At 41.7% G+C, this 25884-nt stretch overlaps 1 protein-coding gene across 2 annotated transcripts in view; it reads left to right on the top strand.

Moving 5' to 3' along the window:
* Window positions 1-25884, top strand: part of CACNA2D3 (calcium voltage-gated channel auxiliary subunit alpha2delta 3) — a 2455990-nt gene that overhangs the window by 2422623 nt on the left and 7483 nt on the right. For both annotated transcript variants that reach the window (XM_069206447.1, XM_069206449.1), the window contains 2 exons: window positions 21323-21440; window positions 22754-22831. In XM_069206447.1, the coding sequence (XP_069062548.1) occupies window positions 21323-21440; window positions 22754-22831 (196 nt within the window). The remainder of the gene's footprint in view (window positions 1-21322; window positions 21441-22753; window positions 22832-25884) is intronic.

Consider the following 25884-nt stretch of genomic DNA (forward strand, 5'->3'; position numbering starts at 1 on the left):
ATGTAAGGCGCACACATGCCAAAGGGGCATGTGTGCATTACATGTCATTTTTAAAAATGCATTTTTAATGCATTTTTAAAAATTGCACATGGTTACCACCAAATTGAATTTGGTGGTAATTGCATTTCCTAAATGCCCAATTTGCAAATTGCGATTCTCTAAATGGGGTCACAATTTTAAGGAATTGCTATTTTAGCGATTCCTTAAAATTGCACTGCAAATGCCTTTCTTCCATTCAGAAAGGCGATTCTGCATTCGCAAATGGCCGAATTTTGTGATTCGCACCATTTGCGAATGCAAAATTCTTTAATACATCTGGCCCTAAGATCCCAATTTCCAGTTTACTGTTGAAAACTAACAAAACATTGGCATGCAGAGTGCCTGTTCTTGAAATCTGCCAAACTGCCATGTGAGTAGGTACACACGTTAGCAAAGCATTACTGCCAGGTCCACTGGGAAGGAATTTTCACCCACTTGGTTCTGCATGAGTTCACTGACAGACCGTGTACCTGTGGAGAGGTGCTGCTTTGGTGTCTATTCAAAAGGTGAGAAATCTGTGGTTAGAAGCATTGCTCAAAAGAACAAGTTACAAACCTTCAATAACTCTCTCTCTGGTGGATACCCTAACTAACTGAAGATTTTGGCTTCTCAAGACTGGACTCTTACTGATAATCTAGAGAAGTCTCTTCTGCAGGCCAAGGTAGGGGTGACTCTTTTGGGAAGGCACAATGCCATAACACATTGAAATATGTGGCCGGCAGGTACCCTTGAGAAGCTACCACATTCATAGGAGGAAAAAAGGGGTAGAATCCCTCCTCGCTGATGAAGTCTTCACAGGGTCAGGGTAAATGAGGAGTCAAGAATCTAAGGGGCATATTTATACCTTGTTTGTGCTGGATTTGCATTTTTTTTTTTACGGAAATCTGGTGCAAACTTAACTCCATATTTATATTTTGGTGCTAGACATGTCAAGCACCAAAATATTGGTGTTAAAGTCATTTTTTGCCTGCAGAAAGCTACCTTGCGTCACTGAGATGCAAGGTAGGCGTTCACGGACCAAAAATGTCTCTAAGGCCCTAGCACCTTATTTATCCTCCTATGCAAAAATAATGCACGGGGAGGAGGAGTCAAAAAATTGTGCAAAGCTTCCTTTGCACCATTTTTAACGCCTGGGTCAGGGCAGGCTTTAGGGGACCTGTGGACCTATTTATATAAGCCCACAGATGCCCTCCCCAGGCCCCAGGAACACCCCTACCCACACCAGAGGGACAGCGGAGGATGGGGGACGCCATCCCAGGTAAGTATAGGTAAGTACAGGTAAATACTTTATTTTATTTTTTAAAGTGCTACTGGGGCCCCTGAAATGGCCCCCCTACATGGCACTGGGTGCAATGGCCATGCCCAGTGGATCCTGGTCCCCTGTGCTGGCCATTGGGGTGGTGGGCATGACTCCCATGACTCCCATGAACCCCCTTCTTCAATAAAGCCACCCCCACCCGACTAACGTCATTTTTTTTTACGCTAGCCTACCCTTTGCACCAGCTTGCATCATTCCATAAGTATGGTGCCGGGCTGGTGCATAGAAATGGTGCAAGCCGGTGCTAAACTTTTTGGTGCAAAACTGCGTTAGTGCAGTTTTGCACCAGAAAGTATAAACAAGGGCCTAAGTAAGGAAGTTTCAAGAGAGGAGAATCCAAATCAGTAATTGGAGGGAGTAAGCAAGCAAGCAAGCAAAGGAGCATGATCCTTTTGAAGCACACCCACCAAAAAGACCTTTAAGTAGTAAAAGGACAGGGAAAGTACATCACATGAAACACAACATGATAGAACACATAATGGATTGAGAAAGTCAGGTAGAAACAAATGAAGGAGCAACTATGATGGAACAGGAAAAGGAAATAGAAAGAAAACCTGGAGAGGGCTAGCTGAAATAAGACTGACAGTTTAAAATGAAATGTTTCAAATGCTAAGTTACATTTGGAACACAGTTCCAAACAGCTGCTCCTTTTCTCCAGCATTTATTTCTCTCACCATTAGACAAAAACATTCCTTTTCTTGAACAAGTTATGCTAACCCATATACTATGGGGGCTATTGGCCTGCAGTGAAAATGTTGTAAAATGGGATTTTCCTAACATGGTCTTTTTCATTGCTTATCTCCAACTTTCCTCTCTTTATTGGCATTTTATAGTTGATTAAGTTGAATAGCATGTGCTTTTGATATTAGGTCTTTGTCTGAAGTAGCTGTTAGCACCAGTGCCTTTTTTTCATCCTAATGTCATTGCAGAGACATGTGTTTTGTATTGTGTCATGCTTCTTCCATACTTTAGCCACTAGGCAATTCTGTATTAATATACTGTTCTTGACGTCATATCTAAGTGGACCTCTTCTCACACCACCAGATACAGGTTGGTACTATAAGCCACATTCTAATTCAGGCTTCCAGAATATGGAGCATTTTTAACATTTTTCACTTCATCATAAAAGGCTTTTTGATTGCCTTCACTGCACAAAATGTTGCCCTCTTTTTGACTGCATTATGATGTCAACTTCATCTGATTTCCAATTTTGTTCACAAAACATCCAGTATTGTAGCCTGCTGCTGTGCCTTTTCTATAACAAAAAACATATACTCATTCCTCTTCAGATGTTCTATCATCATCAATCTGAAGTACAAAAGCTGTTCAGATAGTTACAGTGATATAACTTGGTACAAAAGCCTAAAATATTTACATTTTTCTCTTTTTTATTTTTTAAAACATTGCATGTATTTTCTATGTTTTGGTTGTTATATTCATTTGTTTGGGGTGTCTTATTATTTGGGGGTGGTCTTATTTCAACATCTCTGCATGTAGGATTTCCCAATCAGAAGCTGTACAACTCCCATGACTCAGCCAGTTGAAAGAGCCTCATATTTTATTGAGAATTGGAAGAGTAGTTAAAATCAGGTGGCAACATTTTTTCCCTAATTCTCTTATTGGTCTCCAATAATGCCTTCTTTAGTCCAAGGTCAGGACACATTTTAAGGTTCTGTTACCTACCAATGTATTTGCACAAAGTGAAAAGTAAATTATGTTAGAAGAATAGTAGAATAGTAATTCCTAGATTATTACCTTTCTCTTTTCCCCATGAAAGGACTGGTTAAGGCTGGGATTTGCTGATAACATGTGGAGGCATGCTTCCAGAGACTCTAACGTTTGTAAACATCTACATATCGTTGAAAATAGCTAGCAGAAAAAGAGAATACATGCTAGAAACTCTGCAGGAGGGAGAGGCCAATTGCATGGTCTTTACAAGCCTTTTACAAATTTCCCACATTAGAAAGAACACAGTCTCACTCAGAAACTTCGTGCTGTATTTGATTGAAGAGTCACAACGAGGGCAAAATCAGTCTTTGTTTGCTTGTGTTTTGGATCGGGGAGGATGATTTAGTCTGGTAGTTTGGATTGGACTGTTCCTATTGAAGCTGAGTCAGGTCTAACGTGGCAATGGCTGGGTAGAAATTGAGGTAGCATGGTGTGCAGAATAACAATGCTGGGATGCGGCCAGTGGCTGAGATTAATTAAAGCAATGAACCCATAACTTTTTATATACTTCACTTGTAAGTGATCAAACTCAAGAAAGTAGAAGTGTGGGCACCATGTGCAGCCTTAATTTGTCTTTAGCCTTATGAATTATGCTTAGGTAGAGATCCTTTACAGTTTGGAGGCCACATAACATGACTCCTACGACACTAATAAAACACATTTTCCTGAAAGACTAGTTGGTGATCGAAAATTTGAGTTGTTTTCTTTGTGGGAAGCATCTCCTTGTGCACTCTGACTGTGAGTAAGAGACATTAACCCGTGAAGAAACTTAACAAAGTCAAAAATACTTTTTCAAATGTTTCCACCAATTTGGATTTTTGAAGGGCAATACATTTTAAACAACTAGATCATTGATAACAAATAATGATTTGGTTGTCTGTTTCATCAATCATTAGGGGAGATGGATAATGTTTGAGGGGGCTAATTAAACATGAATGGTGGAGACAGCACCCAGAATCCAAAAAGCCTACATGCAGAGTTGCCATAGTCATCCTGAACAAATTCTTTGCCCAGAGAAATTAAGCTTGAGTAGATGCCAAAATGTACTGAGTCACATTATTAACTTATGTAGTAAATTACTATTCTGATTTTAAGATGACACAGGATTTTCTGATCGAGCCTCCAAGTATATCAGGAAGTTGCAAGGTGGGAGGTAGAGCACAGAAAGTGCCTTGAGGTCTCCAGGGCTAAGGCGGAAGATCTCTATTGTATCTCAGTTCAAGCATAGGTAGATGTATCATGCCATCCGCCATTGTTGCAAGCAAGGGAGACTTAGCCTGAGCAAGGGATGATTTTAATGGCATTATGTTTTTTCCAGATCAGTTGATATACTGGTATAGGGTCTTGCATCATTGGCATGCAAGTGCTAGACAACAATCACGCTGTTAAGAATGGTGTTTTATATAGGTATTGAAAAGTGATATTCAACGAGAAAAAACTTAATTTCACAGAAGATTTTAGAGTGAGAGGCACATGGCATCTATTGGGTGTGATCTGAGAGGAAATATTTGAGGTAGTGGAATGCAATTAACTTTATGCTAAATGTGAGGTTTACCATGGTTGCATGTGTGCCATAAATTACTGCATTAAAGGCAGAGGACATGTAAAGGATCAATGCACCATTATGTGACACATCTCTCTCAGGAATGACTGCATAATGTTGATTAGCACCACCTCTTTATGAACTAAGTGCTGGTTCAAATTGGAAGTCCTCAGGAGGTTATTGGATTCCAAAGATATATAGACTTGGTATGTGATAATAGATTCAGTGCTTTGGCAATATGTAGATGGGAAATTGTACTGTGGATAGGTAAGCTTGCTTGGTAAGCAGTCAGTTAGTAGCAGTGCAACACGTGTAAACTTGTACAATGCAGGTCTAATGACTTCTGAAATTGTGCTCCCATGCTGAAGTGTTGCACTTTGGCCCTAAATGAACTTGAATGCCTCAGTTTTGTATGTGAAGAAAGACATTAGCTTTTTGCACAGTTCTTGAGATGGTGATACCTGTGGTGAATTGGACGGGAGTATTGTGGTCATCTTTTGGTAAACCCAGACATTGTTTTTAGAAGAATTGTGTGGTTCAGCAATATTAAAAGAAAAAATTATTATGGTTCTCATATTTTATAGCATCTTTGTTCCCATGAATACTAATCTAGTAGCTTCTTTTAGCAAAGGACTCAAACTGACCCCTCTAGGGATCATTGCAGGAAGTGCAGTGTTTCATTTTTAAAAAGACATTGCAATAATCCAGGAACCAGGAGAATGTGTAACAGATCTAGAGACTTAGAGTTAGAGGTCCTTTCTTTCAAGTGAAAGGGTAAACATGATGCATGTTCATTGATGATGACATCATGGCTAGTGAGTGCTTATTTACCGACTCATCTAGTATTCTTAAAATTCCAAGTAGAATGTGGATTGTAAAGGGCATATGTAAGAGGTGGTTAGAGGCAGGTATTGTAAGTAATATCTATAAGGGAGGGGCATTTGTTATCAAAGAAAGACAGCTTATCCTATTTTTCACAAATTATTGTATCGATCTATGTTTTAATGCCCTGAGTGTTTATGTAGGATGTTGCTGACAATTGTGTTGCCCCAGAGAATCTGCAGGTGTGGAGATTTGCAAACTTTTATGAATGGTTTTGAGTAAGTATTGTCTAGTGTAATGTATGTAGAGTATGTTTCTTATTCTGCATGTAGGACAAAGGTGCCATCCAGTCATGCCAATGCAGACTTGCCATTGCACATTTCCAAGTCTGTGATGCAGAGAGGGGTCAGACTGGAAGGATGGTCATTTATCAAACTAAAAGGAATTTGACTGGATATATGGTTTGATGATACTGATTCTTACTCTGCATAAAGTAGGTGATTTACTGAGTGCAAAGTACATTCATGGATCATTCTGTTATCTAAGTGCATGATTCATCTGTGGTGGGAAAGGTAGGTGTATACAGGTTGGGAGAACAGCTATCGATTAGAGGACCTTTGCATATTTAATATCTGGATTTGTGGGGCTTTGCTAATGCCCATCTGTACCTAAAGGAGGTCCTACCCATGAGTAGCTTTCTGTTTATTTTTTTGAAATAATGAGAAAAGGTGGCATTCCTTCCTTCTAGGATGACAGCTGCACAACAATATGGGCTTGCACCATGAATTGATAAGTATATAAAGAAGAGCCATTTGTGGGTCATTTTCCTGTAAATGCAGGGCAAGTCAACTGTTTGAAGGAAATTCAGTTATGTTACCTCTATTACAGTGGTGCAGGAGATCTTGAGTCATTGTATTTTGGATACATTGTAGTTTGTGTGGTTGGAGCTCAGGAGATAGCAGTTATAATCTGTTGTCATAATCTATACAGGAGAGTATTACACTGATGGTAGCCTGAACCTATTGTGGGAACCACGTAAAGGAGTAAATCCAATTCACTATGCTTAGGGTGGAAAAGAAGCCTTTTTGTTTCTGATGCTTTTCTGAAGTATTAGGAAGAGATCAGAGTTAATGATCATTTAACGGTTTATGGACTTTTTTACAGTGGTGGGTGGAGTCCAAAGTTTTGGGAGACAATGACACGGGGAAGAACGGTAGAGCCTTTCCACATATAAAAGTTATTTTATTGACACACTGAATTTCAGGTGGTAAGAGGAAATGCATTTTTCAACAGTGAGCATTCAGCACTGTTCTAAGCTTGCAGCTTTTTCCTATTGCGGGGTGATCTGGTTGTCATGAGCATATTTGTAGCAGGAGAGGTTGAAAGGTTTGATGATATCCGAGAGAAGGGTCAGTTTGGATTCCATTGTTTTAGAGAGTGGTGGTTAGAAAGGAAAGGCTGATTGTCAGAAAGGAAAGGGCCTCTGGTGTAGAGATGAAGATAAGCCCATGTGACCTGGACATGTCTGTGGACCAGTCAGAGGTGAAGAAAGAGGAAAAGGTAGAATCCCCAAGGAGTCAGGTTGGGATCTAGATTCAGAAATCTGATTTAGTGAGAGTAGCTTCAGTTTTGTAGTTGGTGTTTGCAATCAGAGCTTCATTTTTGAAGGTTAAACTCATTTCCTAGAACCTACTTTTGTTAATGTCAGCAGAGGATGGGAAGATGATCTGAAAACTTGTATAGCCCAAATAAGATAGACAGGAATATTTTGGTGAGCAAGTGTGATTGCGTGAGAAAACAGAGTAAGGCACTGGAAAGGATCTAGAGTTGAAAAAGAGTTGGAGTTGGAAGACAGAGTGGGAAGAAGGAAATGCTGAAGCAGGAGGGTGTATCTGTTAGTATGTTAGTCAGAAATAAGTCACATTATTTTACGTGGCAAAGTTGTGTAGAGACATAATGCAAATTCTGTCATCCAGCTCCCCTTATGGCTGACGTCAGAGTTTAAACTGATCAGTAGATCTGTTCAATATCAAGCTTCTAGGGAATATTTTTCTTTTCTAAAACTAAAGTTCTTCAGGACAAATTAGTTTTTGGATGTAATCATGTGGGTATGCCATTTAAATCTGCCACAAATCATATGGATTCCTGGGACACTTTAATGGATTTATTAATGCAAATGTCTCCACCTTCAGGACGGAAAAATCTGAAGTAGTGAATTCCAAGCAAAGGGTGAGAAGAGGGTGATACAAGGCATGAGTTGCATTGAAAGTTGGTGAATTTCCTGCAAACGTGCTTTTGCGCATTCACAGACTCCAAGACATGGTTTTATTTACTCTAGTCAAGAAAGTTGGCATCTCCACTTCCAGCGCAAAGTGCAGGGGAGGAGTTTTATCCACAAGAAAACATGTTTCCCCCTTGAAGAAAAAATCAAGAAAAGAAATATTCATTGCACAGTGGTCTCCGTTCTGCTTTTCTGAAATCTTCCCTGTGTACATTTCCACACAGAGGGAACAGGGTCTCGCAAGAGATGTCACCAGGCATTCCCAATAGGACGCTTGTAATTCAGTGCCTGGCACAGTTTTCCATGCAAACATCTAGGAATGTTTATAATTAGAAAAGCACCACTAAAATTGCTTTCATGTGGAGATGTAAATCTTCACAGTACTTTCCATTTTTTTCAATTTCCACTCCTATAATATGTAAAGCAAAGTACCTATAAGCAACCTACTCTTAACTCATATTTTAAATCAATGATCCCTTGAAGGTTGTGTCTGCTGTCCACACAGTTGATTATAAGCAAGAAATAGTCTGCTGGATGGTATGTGTGCTTTTGACTTTATTGTTGTCATGTTTAAATATGTTTACAATTTTTGTAATCTGTGGTATCAAAAGTTAAGAGGTCTAAAGTTGTAAAATGTATATATTTAATAACTTATAGAACTTATTGTAGTATTATATTGGCTTACTTCAATTAGAAAGATAGACTACACTGTATATTAGCATACACATGAATATTTGTAATAAAACAAAAACAATTGATAACCTAAGTCAAGGAAAATATACGGTTAGACATGCTGTCTCCTATGACTTATGTGTTTAAATGCCATTTTCAAGATAACTGCCACTGTATTTTTTTAAAACATTTAATTGTTGCATGGGCTTTGAAGTTCCCACATGGTCCTTGCTCGCGTGCATTATTACAATGTTTTATTTCAAGGCAGTATCAAGAGTGGGATTTTGCATTTACTAGAGTGATCTAAGCTGGTGGTTCATGCGCGTGGATGGAAATCACTGAACTAATTATTGTCAAGTATTGTTTTCATTATGGTATCAACATTTGCAAAACAATTAGCAGTCTCAAATTAATGTTCATTCAATTCGCCACTGAAACTAGACAATTGGATATCAATAAAATTAAATGTGTCTGCACGTGAAGGACATACTATTTTGCAACAAAGGCATACATTTTAAACCCCTAATGAACTATTGAGTGCAATTTACATCACAATTTAAAGTTAATGTCGGGCACATATTTTAATATTTTGCTGTCGTGCTAGCATTTCACATGTGAATATATAAAAAAACTGTTCCATTTCGCAATGTTCAGAAGATATTTGGGTAAGGGAGGGTACCACGCCTTCTATGGGCAATGAAAGCAGTCCCTGATATAATTCTCCACAAGGTTCTCTTATAGCGTCTTTCTGAACCCACCGGGCCCACATCAAAGCCTCCTTGTCTGACTCTATTCAGTACTTTCCTCAGGAATCAAGACAATGCATACTGCACAATAAAAATATATGAGAGCGAATGCCCGAACAATGTAGACTCTCTTTGTATGTGATACATTTCTATTCAAATGTGTGAATGGCCATCAAGAAATATACCCACAGGAAATCTTCCCCAACACGGTTTCCAATAAAACTCAGGGCCTTGCTGTGTAAAATTGAAATACAGTAAAGTGATGGGTGGACTCACAGAAGTAATCTCAGCCATTAGCAATTACTCTGGCACATTTCAGTTCACCATCTTTTGCCCACGTGGATTTTGGGCTCTAGCTCAGCCAGCACCTAAGGAAAACTAGCAAACCTGTACATTTTAAAAAACTAGACACCTAGGGGAAGGTATGATCGGGTGACATGTATGGGTCACATCAGGTTCTGCTACCCAGCATCCCTTGCAAACCTCAAAATGTGTTTAAAAATACATTTCCTCACATTTCTGTGATGGAAAGTTCTGGAATTTGAGGGAAGACACAAACTTCCTTCCACCCAGCATTATCCCAAGGGTCCCAATAAAAATGGCACCTCACTTGTGTGGGTAGGCCTAGTGCCCGCAACAGGAACACATCACATTTTTCCACTCAAACTGGCCCTTTTTTTGCAATGGGCCTAACTATAAATTTTGGGTCCTATCCCAGCCGGCACTTAGGGAAACCTAGCAAACGTGTGCGTTTGTGAAAACTAGAGACCCAGAAAAATCCAGAATGGGGTGTCCTTTGTGGCTCTCACTAGGTTCTGTTACCTAGAATCCCTAGCAAACCTCAAAATGTGTCCAAAAAACATGTTTATCTCATATTTCTATGATGGAAAGTTCTGGCATCTGAGGGGAGCTACAAACTTCCTTAAACCCAGCATTCCCCCAAGTCTCCCTATAAAAATGATAATTACCTTATCTGCTCTGGAGGGGGTAGAAAGACTGTGCCTACCTTTGGGGAAGTGGTTGGGACATTGCCTTGTCCATTCCTGGCAGCCCCACCCCTCTTTTATAAAAAAAAATCCATGGTGTGTAGTGGACTTTCTGCCCTCCTGGGTATTAACCCCCATCCGCCCCCAGGAGCGCAGAAAGACTATGCCTATTTTTTTGGGGGGGTGGAGCATTTGACTATTCTGGGCAGTCCATTCTGGGCAGCCCCCATCCTTTCCTAAATAGAAAAATAATTCTCTGGTGGCTAGTAGGCTTTCTGCCTCCCCGGGGGTGCTGGGGTGTCAGCTTAGGGACTATTGCACCCATTTGCCACGCGGGGGGAGAAAGACTCCATTATTTGAAGAATCCTCTGCCAACAGTCTGACAGGAATAGTGGGGACTTACCCAACTGCTCACATTCATGACACAGTTTATTTCCACCATCAGCACTTGCTTATAGAGGAATTATGGAGCAGGCTTTGAATAATGCGAGATATTGAAAAAATATATACTGCACTGGGTGGGCATTTTTTATAGTGAATAAAGGAAGCAAAGGATGCACATTATAGTATTTCACCTAGAACACCTATGTATACAAATCAGAGTTTAAGTTGTTAGTGACACATAATGAATGCTAAACTACCAACACATTTCACTACAACTTAAACTCCTTAAAATAGGAAATATAGGTGACATTATAAACTGTAGGAAACCTGGATGTTCAGCATTTTCGTCATTGTTGGTCGACTGTTGCATGAAGGGCCCCTCAAAAGGCTAATCTAAAGGTCCAGTCCCGTGGTGGCATATTAACAATGTTTTAGTACGTTTTCAAGTCTATATTCATTGTATTGTGTAAAATGTTTTGTAGAGTCTGCTGTGAAGCATCAACATGGTTATTGGACAGCCGCGGTTTGCAGGCACAATGGTTTATTTCACCCTCTCATTAGCAGTGGATTTCAGCTTTGAGCACAGGTAAAACAGAGGCCTAGTCGATTAAGCAAAGCTTCGGAAACCACATACCACTCAAAAGGATTCTTTCTCCATTAAGCAATTGGATTTTTAAAACATTCCAGGCTCGAATAAATGTTTACTGAAATGACCTTAAGTACCAGAGACTGGGATTCTGGTAAATGTACAACCGAATTGGATAACTGTATAAGGGTTATTCATTTTTAAGACATATGACTGTAAGGCATTATTGGGCAAACCTAAATGAACTGAAACTTGAAGGACCATTGCTGTTCCTGGAGGTGAATTCGCTGGCCTTCATTCTGGATAACGCACTTTCTCTCTCCTCAACAAATGTATTAATCGGTGAACTCTTACTTTGACCCCTTGACCAAAATCTAAACTCTCCTAATTGTGAAGCATCTGAAAACAGCAAATGACACTTTCATTTCGAATGTTTAAAACTGTTCTGACTGTTGCTCTTCAATCTTTCATTGCCCAGTTGAAAAACGAGTTTTAATTCTATTGACAGGCTCTTCTCAACCAAAAAAAGGATATTTCACCCACCTAAAAAACATATTGTTGGGATGAAAAAGTCATCTGCATGCTAGGAGGCGTGTACCCCTACCCTGAGTGTCCAATTGTATAATTGTCTCAATCCCTAGCTCTGATTTTTTTTTAACGATAGGTGAACACGTATCATGCGTGTGCGCCATGACATCACTCTGTTTCACAGATTGCGGTCTTGTTTGACTGTGAGGTGGTGCCCTTATAGTGGTAGAAGGACCTACAGGCTTACTCACCTTTCTAAAAGTTATTCTGCTGTGTGCTTAACTCACCCTTTACCTACATCTGGTTGATGTGGAAGTGTGTGCATAATGAAAGGGTGCTGAGTGCATGTGTGCTCGCAGGCAATAAACTACACAAAAGATGATGTGTGGTACAGTGGGCACATGGTAAATGTGTGTGTGCTGACATGGTGTACTTTTCAAAAACACACTATGGTATAGTGCAGAGAGACTGTAGTATTGAACACGGTGCACAGACTGAGTGTGTGTATGGCATGCAGGAAGCTTGGTGGTAGCATAATACAAGAGTAGAACAGTACTAGACAGTTTAGTGTGCTGTGGAAATACAGTGAGTGCCTGAACGTATACATGACATGGAGGATCTTGGAACATGACGAGTAGAGGAATTCCCCAGACAGAGTTGTGTGTTACTGCATTCCTATAAACTGGGTGGGACAAGTGCTGGTTGGGGGGAAACTAGGCTCTCCCTGTGTATTTCAAAGAGCTATTAAGTGATAGATCACAAGGAAGGGGTCTGGACACATCTCATTAAAATGGAGATGGAGATGATAGGGGAATCATAAAGAGCAGGGCTAAGGGCCCAAGATTACCCTTTGAGGCACCTATGACTGTGGCTGACATCGAGCGCTGAACTTTGGTCACTCTCATGAATTGTAATGTGGGTTAATCAGCTTTGGATGTCTGCTGTGACAGACATCCTTCAGGTGGAAGAAGAAAGGGGAGAGATGTCAATTTCAAAGCAGCAGAACCTCAACATAAAACTTCAAAAGTCCAAACACGAAATCATATTTAACATAACTAATATTAGGGAATTCTGAGACCCCCAAGCTTTGTCATCTGCCGAGCAGCCAGGTGGCTGTTTGAGGAAGGGAAGCTCTGCAAAACTTTTGCCTTTAAGCAGAACTAAAGGCCCAGCATGTTGATCTCCCTGCTGGGTGAGAGGACATCACCAGGGAAGCCAGGGAAGGTCATCTGCCTGGAACCTATGGCACCAGCTCCCGCCTTCTTACCAAGACCTGTGAGCCTGTGAGGAAAGCGTTGGAAGCAGCGAGGTCCAGAAAGGGGTTCTGGAGTGAGGACTCTGTGTGAGGTGTGAAAAATCAAGCCTGCACAGATCGGGCCATAACCCATGTGTTGGACTTTATTGGTGACCCCCTTGCTAGACAAGGCCACCATGAACTTAGTTAGAGGAGCACAGTAGGAGAAACCCATTGCCCACAACGGTCAGGCCATTGCCCATATGCCTAAGGTATTGGATGACTCTGTATATCTGGATGGGCCGCAGCAGATTGGTGAAAGCCAGAGGTGGGAGAAATCAGTCTCCACACCGATTCGACCATTGGTCCTGTCCCACATTACTTGGCGACCCATATGCCAGGAGGGGCTGCTGGTGCATAGCTCAAATTAAAAAAGAACATACAATGGATCAAAGCCTGTGGCAAGAGAAACCCATTTTCACAGCAATTGAATTGGCGACTCTGTGTGCAGAAGGGGCCACCATTGCATGGATCAAAGCCTGTGGTAGGAGGTACTCCTCCCCACATCGATCTGTCCATTGCCCATGTGCTGAAGTGGCTTAGCGACCCTGCATGCCAGGAGAGGCTGCCATGAATATTCTTGCTTTTTAAATGTTGTTTACCTAAGGAAGTGTAGCATTGGAATTAAAATACTTACTTTTAAACCAAAACAAGTATTTGACTGCACACTGATTTATTGTCATGCTGCCTGCACATTGGGTTATCAGTCATGTTCACTGATCTGTATCTGATCTTTACCAGAAGGATCCTTGACTGCTCAAGCTGCGCTACCCAACTGAGGGTCAGGTCTAGAAGGGGGTGCTTCACCCAGTTGGGCAGGATCCATAGTTGGGCAGGCCTCAGGGTATCAGGGGTAAAAGGCCTCAATCAACTCAATTGGGCCAGTAACTCCTGCTTACCCCATGCCCATGGCCCCCTGAATGGAGTTTTGACACATACTTTGGTTTCTTAGGGCTAGACCTCCACCGGAAAGACCTATGCATGGAGGAGATAGGATGTCAAGCTGTATTTCCCCTTTTTCAAGGAGTAATGGGCAGTATTTAGTAAAGATCAAACACTGCAGCAGTGATTGTAGTGGGTTTGAGGCCATGTTGAAAAACATGATTACTAGTTTTATACCCCAGGATTTATATACACATGGGACCCCACAACATCGGAGGTGGTGGTGGAAATGTGGAAAGAGGGGGACTCTAGCCCACCTTCTATGGCAATGTCTCAAAGAAGAAGTGGTGTAGGTCCTGGCTCATATAGATGTGATTTTTTAGACTGACATTCCACAATTCCATATCTATGTCACTCCAGCAGACGGACTGACCCCATAAGGCCCCACGGGGAAAAGCACTACCCTGGTTCAATGTACTTTTAAGCAAGTTACCACTACACTATGAGGCTCTGACCAAATCCTGGAGAATAGATACTGGTTGAATAAACTTTGGGACTTACTAGGGATAGAAAATATCTCAGCTGCCCTACATAATTACCCAGATAGCTTGTGCCCTAAGGTAACTGTTGGACTTTTTTGCTTATGCAGGGTCATCCCCAATCTTTTTGCCTCCTGCCTCCTATTTGTTCTGACCTGTTGGTGTTGGCTTTTGAACTCTGAGCACTTTACCACTGCTAATTAGTGCTAAAGTGCATATGCTCTCTGTGTAAAATTGTATGTGAATGGCTTATCCATGATTGGCAAATTTGATTTACTAGTGAGTCCCTAGTAAAGTGCACTAGAGGTGCCAGGGCCTGTGCATCAAATGCTACTAGTGGACCTGCAGCACTGGTTGTGCCACCCACATAAGTAGCTCTGTAATCATGTCTCAGACCTGCCACTGCAGTGTCTGTGTGGGCAGTGTTAACTGGAAATTCGACTTGGCAAGTGTACCCACTTGCCAGGCCTAAACCTTCCCTTTTCTTACATGTAAGGCACCCCTAAGGTAGGCCTAGGTAGCCCCAAAGGCAGGGTGCAGTGTATGAATAAGGTAGGACATATACTAATGTGTTTTATATGTCCTGACAGTGAAATATTGCTAAATTCTTTTTTTTCACTTTTGTAAGGCCTATCCCTCCCATAGGTTAACATGGGGGGCTACCTTTAAATCTGATTAAAGTGTAGATTCCCTTTGGGAGTGAATGGACATGTGGAATTTGGGGTCTCTGAGCTCACAATTTAAAAATACATCTTTTAGTAAAGTTGATTTTAAGATTGTGTGTTTGAAAATGCCACTTTTAAAAAGTGAGCATTTTCTTGCTTATACCATTCCTGTGACTCTGCCTGTTTGTGGATTCCCTGTCTGGGTCGGTTTGACAGTTGGGCTGGTTGCACCTCACACTAGACAGTGACACAAAAGGAGCTGGGGTGTAGTCTGCATTTCCTGATGAGCCATCTGTGCTAGGAGGGAGGGGAGGAGTGGTCACTCACACCTGAAAGGGCTGTGCCTGCTCTCACACAATGCAGTCTCCAACCCCTTGGTGAGTGTCTGGGGCCTGGCCTGGGCAAGGCAGGATTTCACATTCAAAAGAGACTTTACTTTGTAGTAGGCCTAGTTCAAAGGAGAAATTGGGTATAAGAAGGGCACCCAAAACCACAGACTTTAGAAACACTTCTGGAACCAAGAGGAACCTCTGCCTGGAGAAGAGCTGAATAGCTGAGGAAGAAGAGCTGCCCTGCCTGTGACTGTGCTTTGTGGAGCTATCCTGCAGTTGCTGCTTCTGCCAGAGTAAGAGGGCAAAGACTGGACTTTGTGTGCCTTCCATCTTGAGAAGAAATCTCCAAGGACTTGATCTAGAGCTTGCCTCCTGTTGTTTGAAGTCTCAAGGACAGCAAAGACTTCTCTCTGCCAGCACCTGGAGTCTCTGGAGAGACTCCAACTCTGCCATGGGGTGCCCATCCAGTTCCTGGGACCCTGAAAGGAGAAGCCGGCAGCCTAAAGACAAGGAAATCCACGCACAGAGCGCAGTGCGGGGAAAAGATTGACGCGACTCCGATCTGCGGCTGAAAAAACAATGCACTGCCGGCTCCGCAGCTGAGAAATGACGCTCGCAGGAAACGCAACCGAAGAATCGATGCAAGGAGCAGGAGAAACGATGCGCAGCTTCGCTGACGGAGGCTGGGAGATCACAACCTGCGCTACGGGGTTTTCGTATCATCGTGTGGCTGGATTTCCGACTCACGTACTGCCGAGCGGGGTTATTTTTTACGCCCGTTCGCCCGTTCGGGGTTATTTTTGACGCGCACCAGGTACATTTTCACGCTAGCAGCACAAGTGTGTGTTTAAAACTGCTTAAAGACTCTTTTGCATTTTTATTGATAACTTGACTTGTGTATGGTGGATTTTTGTCAGTTTGGTCTTGTTTTGTTTAGATAAATATTTCCTATTTTTCTAAACTGGTGTTGTGTCATTTTGTAGTGTTTTCATTACGTTACTGTGTGTGTTGGTACAAATACTTTACACCTAGCACTCTGAAGTTAAGCCTACTGCTCTGCCAAGCTACCAAGGGGGTAAGCAGGGGTTAGCTGAGGGTGATTCTCTTTTACCCTGACTAGAGTGAGGGTCCTTGCTTGAACAGGGGGTAACCTGACTGTCAACCAAAGACCCCATTTCTAACAGTAACTATAAATTGTGCCTCTCCCATGCACAGTTTTGTCCACACTAACTTTATTTCAAATGTTGGAGTTATATTATGATTGATGTCATAGAAGATGTCATTACTGATGTAATATGTGATGTAAGAAGCAGTGCATGGTGAGGGTGCGGGTTATAGTAACGTTAGGACATGAGTTATAGTTTCGTCAGATAAGTATAACTATAACTTTTGCATTTCTATGGTTTTGAGCATGTAAAATTTAAACCTAACTATTCAGTTCCTGTAACCTTTTGTTTTTTATGGAATTTCTATTTTTTTTTAACATTAAGTAATATTTATTTACCTTACATTAGTCCAGGCCCTGGGGTCAACCCCCCATAGAAACCCAACTCCATGACACACATGGCCTTTTGTCATGCAGGTCCAAGGTTGGCCACATGCCAACCCCTTAGGCACCCAACCCCATTCCATCCATAACTTTACCTAGTGGTTGCTGAAATAATTTCTAGTTGCAGGGGTGATTGGCCTCTGCACAAAACAAATTTAAAAATGTTGCCATCCCATCGCCAAATGCCCAATCATCATTTATCTGAAGAAGAAACCAATGGCAGGACCCAGGCCCTGGGAAGAGACTGATTGGTTTATATTCATCCCTCCCCCAGCAACATCTTAGAAAGGGAGGCAACTACAAAGCTGCAAGAGTGTGTGAAAAACCCACATGCTACCCAGACCGCAGTCAGCCTTCTGCCATCAAGCATCGCAGCATCAATATCTGTCAAAATCAGAAACTACTTTCTTTTCAACCTTGATAAAAATAAGCAGGCAGCTATAACACTCGACCTAGCTGCAGCAGGTTAGGGCTTATTCATTTTTGTGGTTTTGTAAAGCATTGCCACTAGTTGCTTGATACCCTGGCCCCACCCAGGGACCCAGTATGCACTGTTGGGGAATGTGAGGGGAGCGTCATTGTCCCTGCAGTTCCTGCCAGCTCCTTGGCTCCTGTGGGAGCCAGCATTGCTCCTCCATGCAGGGAACAACACAAAATTCTGCTCCTTGCAAGTGAAGCAATTCTTTCATATGTTTTCCTGCCCACTTGACAGCAGGCAGGAAAACAGATGAAAGGTCCACTCCCATCCCAGTGAGCTGGAGGAGCTTTCCTTCTACCCCCCAGACACCTTAGACTTACTGTTTGCTCTTGCTTGGCAGGAGCTGTTAAAACTCCCATCAAGCAACAACAAACAACTATGTCCCGGCAATAGGCACTTAGGGACATAGAGAGCTGGCCCGGGGGGGGTAGAGGTCCCTAGGGCCATTAATGGCTACAGGAGAGGGGCCGCACAGCCCCCTCCTATGTTATAGTAGGCCCTGCCCTGGGGAGGTAGTGGTCCCTGGGGCTGAAAATGACCCAAGACTGGGGCCACACAGCCCCTCTCACCTTTCTAAATATGGGCAAGCCCCAGGGAGGTGGTGGTTCTTGGAACGCTAAATGGCCTTGGAGGGGAATCCGGGCATCCCCCCTCTCTTTTTCAGTAGTCACATTGGCCTTGAGGAGGTGGTGGTCCCGGAGGCCCTAATGGGCACAAAAGGGGGTTCCGTGAGGCCCCCTCTTCTATATTGGCCAAGCCTCAGGGAGGTGGTTGTCCCCGGGGCCATAAATGGCCTAGGAGGGAGACCCCCCTCATTCTTAATTTTATTTGGCCTGTTCCAGGGAAGTAGCGGTCCCATGACTAATATAAGCCATTGGGAGGGGGGCCGCATGCACCCCCCTCCCCAACATAAATAGTAGTTTTTGCCCACAGGACTGGGACCACCTGGGCACTGACTTTTATAAAAGCAGGGGAGACTACACTTTCTTCTTATTATTTTTTTGGCGGAGATGCATGGATTCTCTGCAATTCTTGTGGAACGAGTTAAAAATACTTTTTGGCCCTTTCTGGGTCCCTAGGGGACCTCCCCAGGCCTAGGGGGTCAATCAATCAATCAGTGATTTTTAAAGCACAGCTAATCACCCGTAGGGTGTCAAGTCGCTGTTTGTGGGTGTGCTGTTCAATCGAAGAGCCAGGGCTTGAGGTGCTTCCTGAACTGCTTCAGTGATACGGTCTGCCTGTGTTTTAAAGGAAGTGTGTTCCATATCCAGGCTGCTAGGCAGGAGAAGGATCTTCCTCCTGCTGTGCTTTTCCAGATCTTGGAAACAGTTGTAAGGATGAGCTGGGAAGAACAGAGATGTCTGTTGTGTACGTAGAAGGAGAGGCGATGGTTGAGGTATGCCGGCCCTATGTTGTGTAGTTCCTTGTGCGAGTGGATCAGGAGTTTGTATGTGGTTTGCAGAGACCTACACTGGGAGCCAGTGTAGGTTTCTGAGGTGGGAGGAGATGTGGCTGTTTCAGTGGATGTCCAGGATGAGTCTGGCTGCTGCATTCTGGATTCTTTGTAGTCTTGATTGTAGTTTCTTGCTGATGCCGGCATAGAGTGTATTGCTGTAGTCCAGCTTGTTAGTGACAAGTGCGTGGGTGACTGTCTTCCTCGTGTCAGAGGGGATCCACTTGAAAATCTTTCCCAGGAGACGGAGGGAGTGGAAGCGTGACGATGAGATGGATTTGTCTTGGCAGGTCATGGATAGAGAGGAGTCCAGGATGATGCCCAGATTGCGTGCATGGTCCGTGGGAGCGGGTCTTTCCCAGTGTGGTGGGCCACCATGGGTCATTCCAGGTGGAAGGGGTGGAGCCGATTACAAGGATCTCTGTCTTGTCCGAGTTGAGTTTGAGGCAGCTGGCTTCCATCCAGGCGGCGACTGCTTTCATCTCATTGTGGAAATTTCTCTTGGCCCTTGCAAAGTCATAGGACAGGGAGAGGATCAGTTGGGTATCATTGGTGTAGGAGACTGTGTTTAGCCTGTGTTGTTTGATGATCTTGGCTAGTGGGGTCAGGGTGTCAGGGTACTACCACCCTGCCCTGTCTCTTTTTTTTACTTTTGGTTTGGGACACAGTTGAGTCTGAGTCCCAAAGTGGCTTTCAACACATCCTGGTTGAAGTGCTAGCAGCCAATCAGATCAGAAGGGGACTTTCGGGTCCGTGGAGGATCTGCATGCCTAGTTATCTATATTTTTTATCTTTAAATATCTCAAAAATACTGAATTGATTTACACCAAATAACAAAAAGAGATATTTCTGGACAAGATGTACCTTTCTGCCAAATTTGCAGTAATACGGTTCAGCAGTTTGGGCTGTAGTCATGTTCATAATTCCTATGAGAAATTGAATGGAAAAGATGTGTTTTGGCACCCCTCCACCTTTGTGTTGGCCCTTGCTTGACGGATCGTACTGAAACTTTCAAGACAGGAGCTGAACAAATGAGCATACAAATTTTGAACATTTTTTGAAGATTCATAAAACAGCGCCAATTTTTTGGGCAAAACAAAAAACACTTCATCTATAGGAATTAGGTACTAACTATAGCTACCTACTGGTGACCAACAGTAGTTGATTTATATATAGATAGGACTTTACTCATGATGAAAAAAATATTTCCCACTAATATCATTAAAAAACATACAAAAATATTGTTTGATAATATATGTAGTTTAACATTGTAAATCTTAAATATCTTATAATATAGCATTAATTCAAGGTTAATGAACTAAATCTCGCTAATATTTATTACTATATATAAATATATACTTATATAAACACACAAACATAAACGTGTGTGTATGTTCATATATATAAACATATATATTTATGGAAAACAGAAGAGTGAACTCCATGTAACTATAAAGTTTAGGTGGAGAGCAGCTCAAATAAGAAGCACCCTGCAGCATCAGCATCACTCTAGGTCTGCTCTCTTGAAATGTATGTTTTTCTAGCAAAGTTTTTAAGCATAGGATTGGCCCAGTGCCATCCACGCTGAGCTACAAAGCGGCAGAGTCTTTTGCGATTTATACAGCAAAGCCTATAAGCATAGGATTGGCCCAGTGCAATAAAGTTTTGATTTTATAAAATTACATATATAACTTGTTTAAGGGGATTTCTGGCAAGCCATCTCCATCCTTTAGTTTGTTGTTGTGTCATTCAAATGTATCTTCCGCCCACTACAGAATGCAAAATAGGACAGTAGGTCACCTCACTTTAGCCATTGGTTAACTACACTGTGAATAACAGTATTCTGCTCTTTTACAAGGAGAGGCAGCATTCTATGAACACAAAGTACATCCATTCAGTGGCAGAAATGATTGTGTCAATAAGTTTTCATGAGATTAAACACATTTGCTTTTAGCAAAATTTTTATAGTATATAGCAGAATGCCTCGCATGTCCCCCAACAAAAAACTTTTACAGAAGCCATAACAAAATAAAACAAATGTTGACAAAGTCAAAACCTTTGGCAGCCAATGCCAGACAATTCGGCTTTGCCAATGCTTGTTTTTCTAGGTGTTGGGTGATTGTTATCTGCTCTGAAGAGAAATGGTGATGTGAATATGAATTTAAATTGTATCTGGGCTGAAAAACAGCCTATGTTCTCAAAATTCTTGTTTTAGATAAAAAATAAAAAAACAAATATTTATTTTGTGACAACAGAATCCAATATGCCAAAATGTGTCAATGTATGCACCTCAGACCATGATCCAATTTGCTGACTGTTTCTATCCCCCCAAAAAAATCTTAGCCTTCTGCATCATGATTCTTTTATTGTGAAATATTAAAAGCGAAAATATGAACATTTTTGTCTTTCAGGTTATTATAAGTGAACATGTGTCACAATCTCAGTAGTAATGGCATGGAATACGTTCTTATCTTTATTTGGCGTTTTTGTTTTTTAGGTCATTTGTTATACAACAAATTCCAAGCAGCAACCTTTTCATGGTGGTAGTGGACAATGAATGCAACTGTGATTCAGTTCCAGCAATTACCATGGCACCAATTGAAATCAGGTATATCCTTTGACAGTTGAGATCTGCTGCAACTGATGCTATTTTCTGATGGAAAGCAGCCCTAAGAAGTACAAACACATATTTGCATTGCAAGATCACTGTAACATGTTTTCAATCAGCCATGATGAAAAGCAGATTTCTTTTCCTAAAATGAGGTATTGTAAATACAATTAGTCAATCCATATAGAAGCCTGATTTTCTGGCTAGTTTTAAACAATGTCTTGAAATGAAAGGTTTTAGTCTTTTTTACTTTTAAGTGCGAAACAGGTTTTCAAATGGAATACAGACCCATCTTGAAATGTATCATTAAAGTCTTCTATTTAATTTAGTGTAGCGTTCTTATCTTTTTATGAGTTAAATGTTGACATGTGGAAGACTGTTTTATATTGTCATTTGTGAAAGACAGTTGTGGCTCGCGAACTGCCGAAGGGGCAGGACAGGGCGCAGCGAGGGTGGGGGGTGTACATGGAGAATTAAATTAAAAAAAATAATAATAATTTTTAAAAAAACACCTCCGCACGCGCTCCTCTCTGTGTCCCTCGTCAACTGCAGGCACAGGCTCCCAGCCTGCCCTGCGGCCAATCCTGACACTGCTCAAAGCAGCTTCATGATTGGCTGGGAGCGCCCAGCCAAGGTGCTCCCAGGCAAACTGGGAGCCTGTGCAGGCTCTCTCCAGCCTTCTGCGCATGTGTGTTTGGCCAGCCTGAGATGACCAGCCAAACACACATGCGCTCTGAGGAGAGTGCTCTGTGCACTCCCCTCAAGTGTTAGTCACAGTCTGCGACCTGCCCCTTTTCAAGAAACCGATAATAAACATAGGCCCATATTTATACTTTTTTAGCGCCGCATTTGCGCCACTTTTTGACGCAAAAGTGGCGCAAACTTACAAAATACAACTGTATTTTGTAAGTTTGCGCCACTTTTCCGTCACAAATGACACAAATGCGGAGCTAAAAAAGTATAAATATGGGCCATAGTTTATTATCATTTTCTTGATAAGGTTTGCAACTGGTGCTGCTGGTGGGGGGGTGATGCTCCTCCACCCTCATGGAGGAGCCGCCCCTGGTAAAAGATTAAACCATGAGGTGGCAGAGTTGATAAATGTTGGCTTGTTTCAGATATCTTTACAAAACCGTTTACTCTTTCTTATTAAGTAAAATGACTCCAGTTTATTTTTCCTACATGTTATGACATGTTATTTGCTTGGATTATGTCTTTCATTTTTAAAATGTGAATTTAATGCAAATTTCAAAGTCTCACATTAGATTTAAGTGTGTCATGTCATCAACAAGATTCCTCCTTAACTCCTGTGAACATAACGAATCCCTCAAATGTGAACGTCTAAAATCTCAGAAGATCAGAAGACGGCCAGAATCTTGCCATGGATTTCACCCTGAAGTATGTTTTTTTAAAACAATTATTTCTATCATCAATCTATCAATCAGTCAAACAGGTTTTGTAAAGCGCTACTAATCACCTTCGAGGGTATCTAGGCGCTTTATGTCTCTACCACCACGCATTGCAACCAAAGGAAATATAAAAGTGGTTTCAGCTACACCCCAGTGAGCCTAGCCTTTTGTGTAATTCTCAGATATAATGTTTTCACTGTGGTACTGTTTTTTTGGCTACAATAGACTGGTGTGAGCAGAAAATGCACTGGGGGAACTGTGAAACTGATCTGAACTACTTGCACAAGACATGTTCTGCTCCAGAGTCTTAAGGCTGTATCTGGCATAGCCTTTAACTGCGAGGTATACCCTCCTGTTGAGATTTCAGCAAGATAACACTTAAGTACATTTCGTGTATACGTGTACATTTTGTAAAAAACTGAGCATAGTCCATGGGGAAAATGTTTGCAATGTCGTCCTATAGCAATCTGAACGCATATAGGAATTTAAATTTCCGTCAAAACTGAATCACAAAAAAGGAATAAAATATGACCTGCTTGCAGTAGATCAATGATTTCTCACAATTGGTACCTGTTTTGCTGAGACACAAAACTTTCTCACTTATGCATGTGCAACTATGTCGGGACCCATCCATGCAAGTGTTAGGAATTGGATAAATAGCTGGAGTACCCTGTCGCCCCAACTTGTGTCATTTGTTCATTGACAATTATTTGCATTGCTAGGGTTAGCAATTTTAAGGAACACCACTCTTGAATTTTTTGTGATTTTTCATTTAATAAATGATTTCTGTTTGGTGCCTTTCCTTTCTATATTCGCTCTGGCCCAGATTTACGGGCTTTTGACACAGAGTAGCGCAGCAAGTCACCTTGCTGCCCTGTCCTGCGTCAAAGGGAAAGGGCAGGAATGCGCTGAATCTATGCAATATGGCACATTTATATCCTTTCCCACTGCTCTGTCTATGCAGGAACCATGGTAGAAGGGTGTCTGCGATGCATGCAGGATTGTTTTTGTGCAGGCATAAGGTTTTGATACATCCCCAGGTTTACAACGCCTTGGAGATTTGGGGATGTGTCAAAATCCATGGGCGTTGCATGTGAACACCCACTGCAACCCCCATGGAACACCTCCCTAACACAGAGTAAGGCAACACAGTGCTTTACGCTGCCTTGCCTTCCTCCATGTCTTTGAGGACATACAAACCCACGCAAAGTGGCTTTGCAAGGCCTCATTGATATGGCTGAAAGGTTTGTGTCAGTGTTGCGTTGTTAATAGTGACACAACTGCTGCAGAAGTCTCCCATATATATGCCTCTCTGTGCTTATATTGCATTTTATGCACATTCCCACTTTCACTGCAGATGTGATAACTGGATCAGTTAAGTAAGGTCTGCTGAAAAGTGTGGAAAAAAGCATTGGGAGTAGTTTATGAGCCTTACTAAGTTCAAAACGACTCGGCATTCGCCACACTTGTTTATGGTTTCCCTGACCACCCCCACTTCTTCTCTGGAAGTTACTTTGGAAAGTTGACAGCTAAATGTACAGGTTAGTCTATCATATGAACTAGCTCACTTTATGTGTGCAAAACTACGTTTTATACTCACACACATCGTTTTTTGCACTGTAAACAAATGTACTACCACTATGATTGTTGTGTGAATAAGTCTACACACAGCAGTGAGAGCTGGTGTTCCAAGTTTGCAATTTCCTCTGAATTCGTGCACACAAACAATTTCAAATATTTGTGGGAATTGACAAGCTCAAGCACACTCCGACCATTGGAAAATCAGAAATATGTTCCTGACAAGGGTAAGAGTACATTTCCCTCTAAGCTTGTAGAGGGATCTGAAACACCATTGAAACTCGTAAGAGGTTGGAAGAGGGGTTTCTTCAATGAGAAAGACATTTTTGCAGTGCTGAAGGAAAGTTAGCAATATGATTTGCACCTGCTCAGTATATTTATGTAGCAGCAAACGTATATTTGTATCCAAATCAAATGAAATCAAAATGTCTTTATTAAGCCAAATTGGTGGCCATAAAAGCACAGTAATAAATACAATATTCACATTAATAAAAAACATAACTGCTTTCACATTTTAGACAGTGTATAATTTCCCAAGCCATGATTAAAACACCTGGCTTGTCCCTTTTCCTTATTATGAAAACGCAATCACTAAAAATCCTACCTATACAGTCCATTAAAACACCACAATATAAAATTAGGCTGCCTAGTTTTTCCTTTATTTTATGGCACCCTTTAAATAGCTCATTAGAGAGAAACAGATTTCAGATGTAGGCAGGGATTGCAAATACCCCAATCTGTCATTGTATGATGTGAAGAGCCTGTGCATCAAAATGGGACACAAAAACTGGACCCTTAATAGATGATAGTCTACAGAATATCATAAAGTGCCCTGTTGATTGTGAAGCGGAAGCATCACTTGGACAATGAGAAAAAAAAGGTAAAAACGACTAAATGATGGATCATACTTAGCCTTAACCTGGTTAAATAAAATCTGTCCTAAGGGTTAATTATCCATGTTAGATGAGATTTCATACCACAAACATTAGGGATTTAGGTATAGCTAATAATGGTACACATGCTGAGGGACCATTCAATTCGGCCTGCCTCTTTGGATGATGCAAAGATATTTTTATTTTTTATTTGAGGGTCTATTGTTTCAGGGGAATCAAAGATAGTTCTCAACCCAAAGCTATAAAGGCTATTTTTGACATAGGCCAACGATGAAATGGTGGCCATATTATCAAGATCTAAGCACTCCTTCTGAACTTCACGTGAGTAACTGTCATTGGGGGGCCTCCATATCTTAAACCACAATAGTAAGGGAGCTACCTCGACAAAATCCTCCAAAGCCCATTCCCAATTCTTGTGTGTAATAAAACTTGGGGTAGTTTGGGGTATTGCTAATAGTATACAAAGGAACTTATTTTCTGCAATCTGCAAATTTCTCCCCACACTCCAGCTCCATAAACACCAAGCAAAAACACTTGCTCCTGTAAAGCTGAATCATCTCCTTTATAGGTT

This window comes from Pleurodeles waltl, chromosome 9 (assembly GCF_031143425.1).
Source record: "Pleurodeles waltl isolate 20211129_DDA chromosome 9, aPleWal1.hap1.20221129, whole genome shotgun sequence".
NCBI lineage: Eukaryota > Metazoa > Chordata > Amphibia > Caudata > Salamandridae > Pleurodeles > Pleurodeles waltl.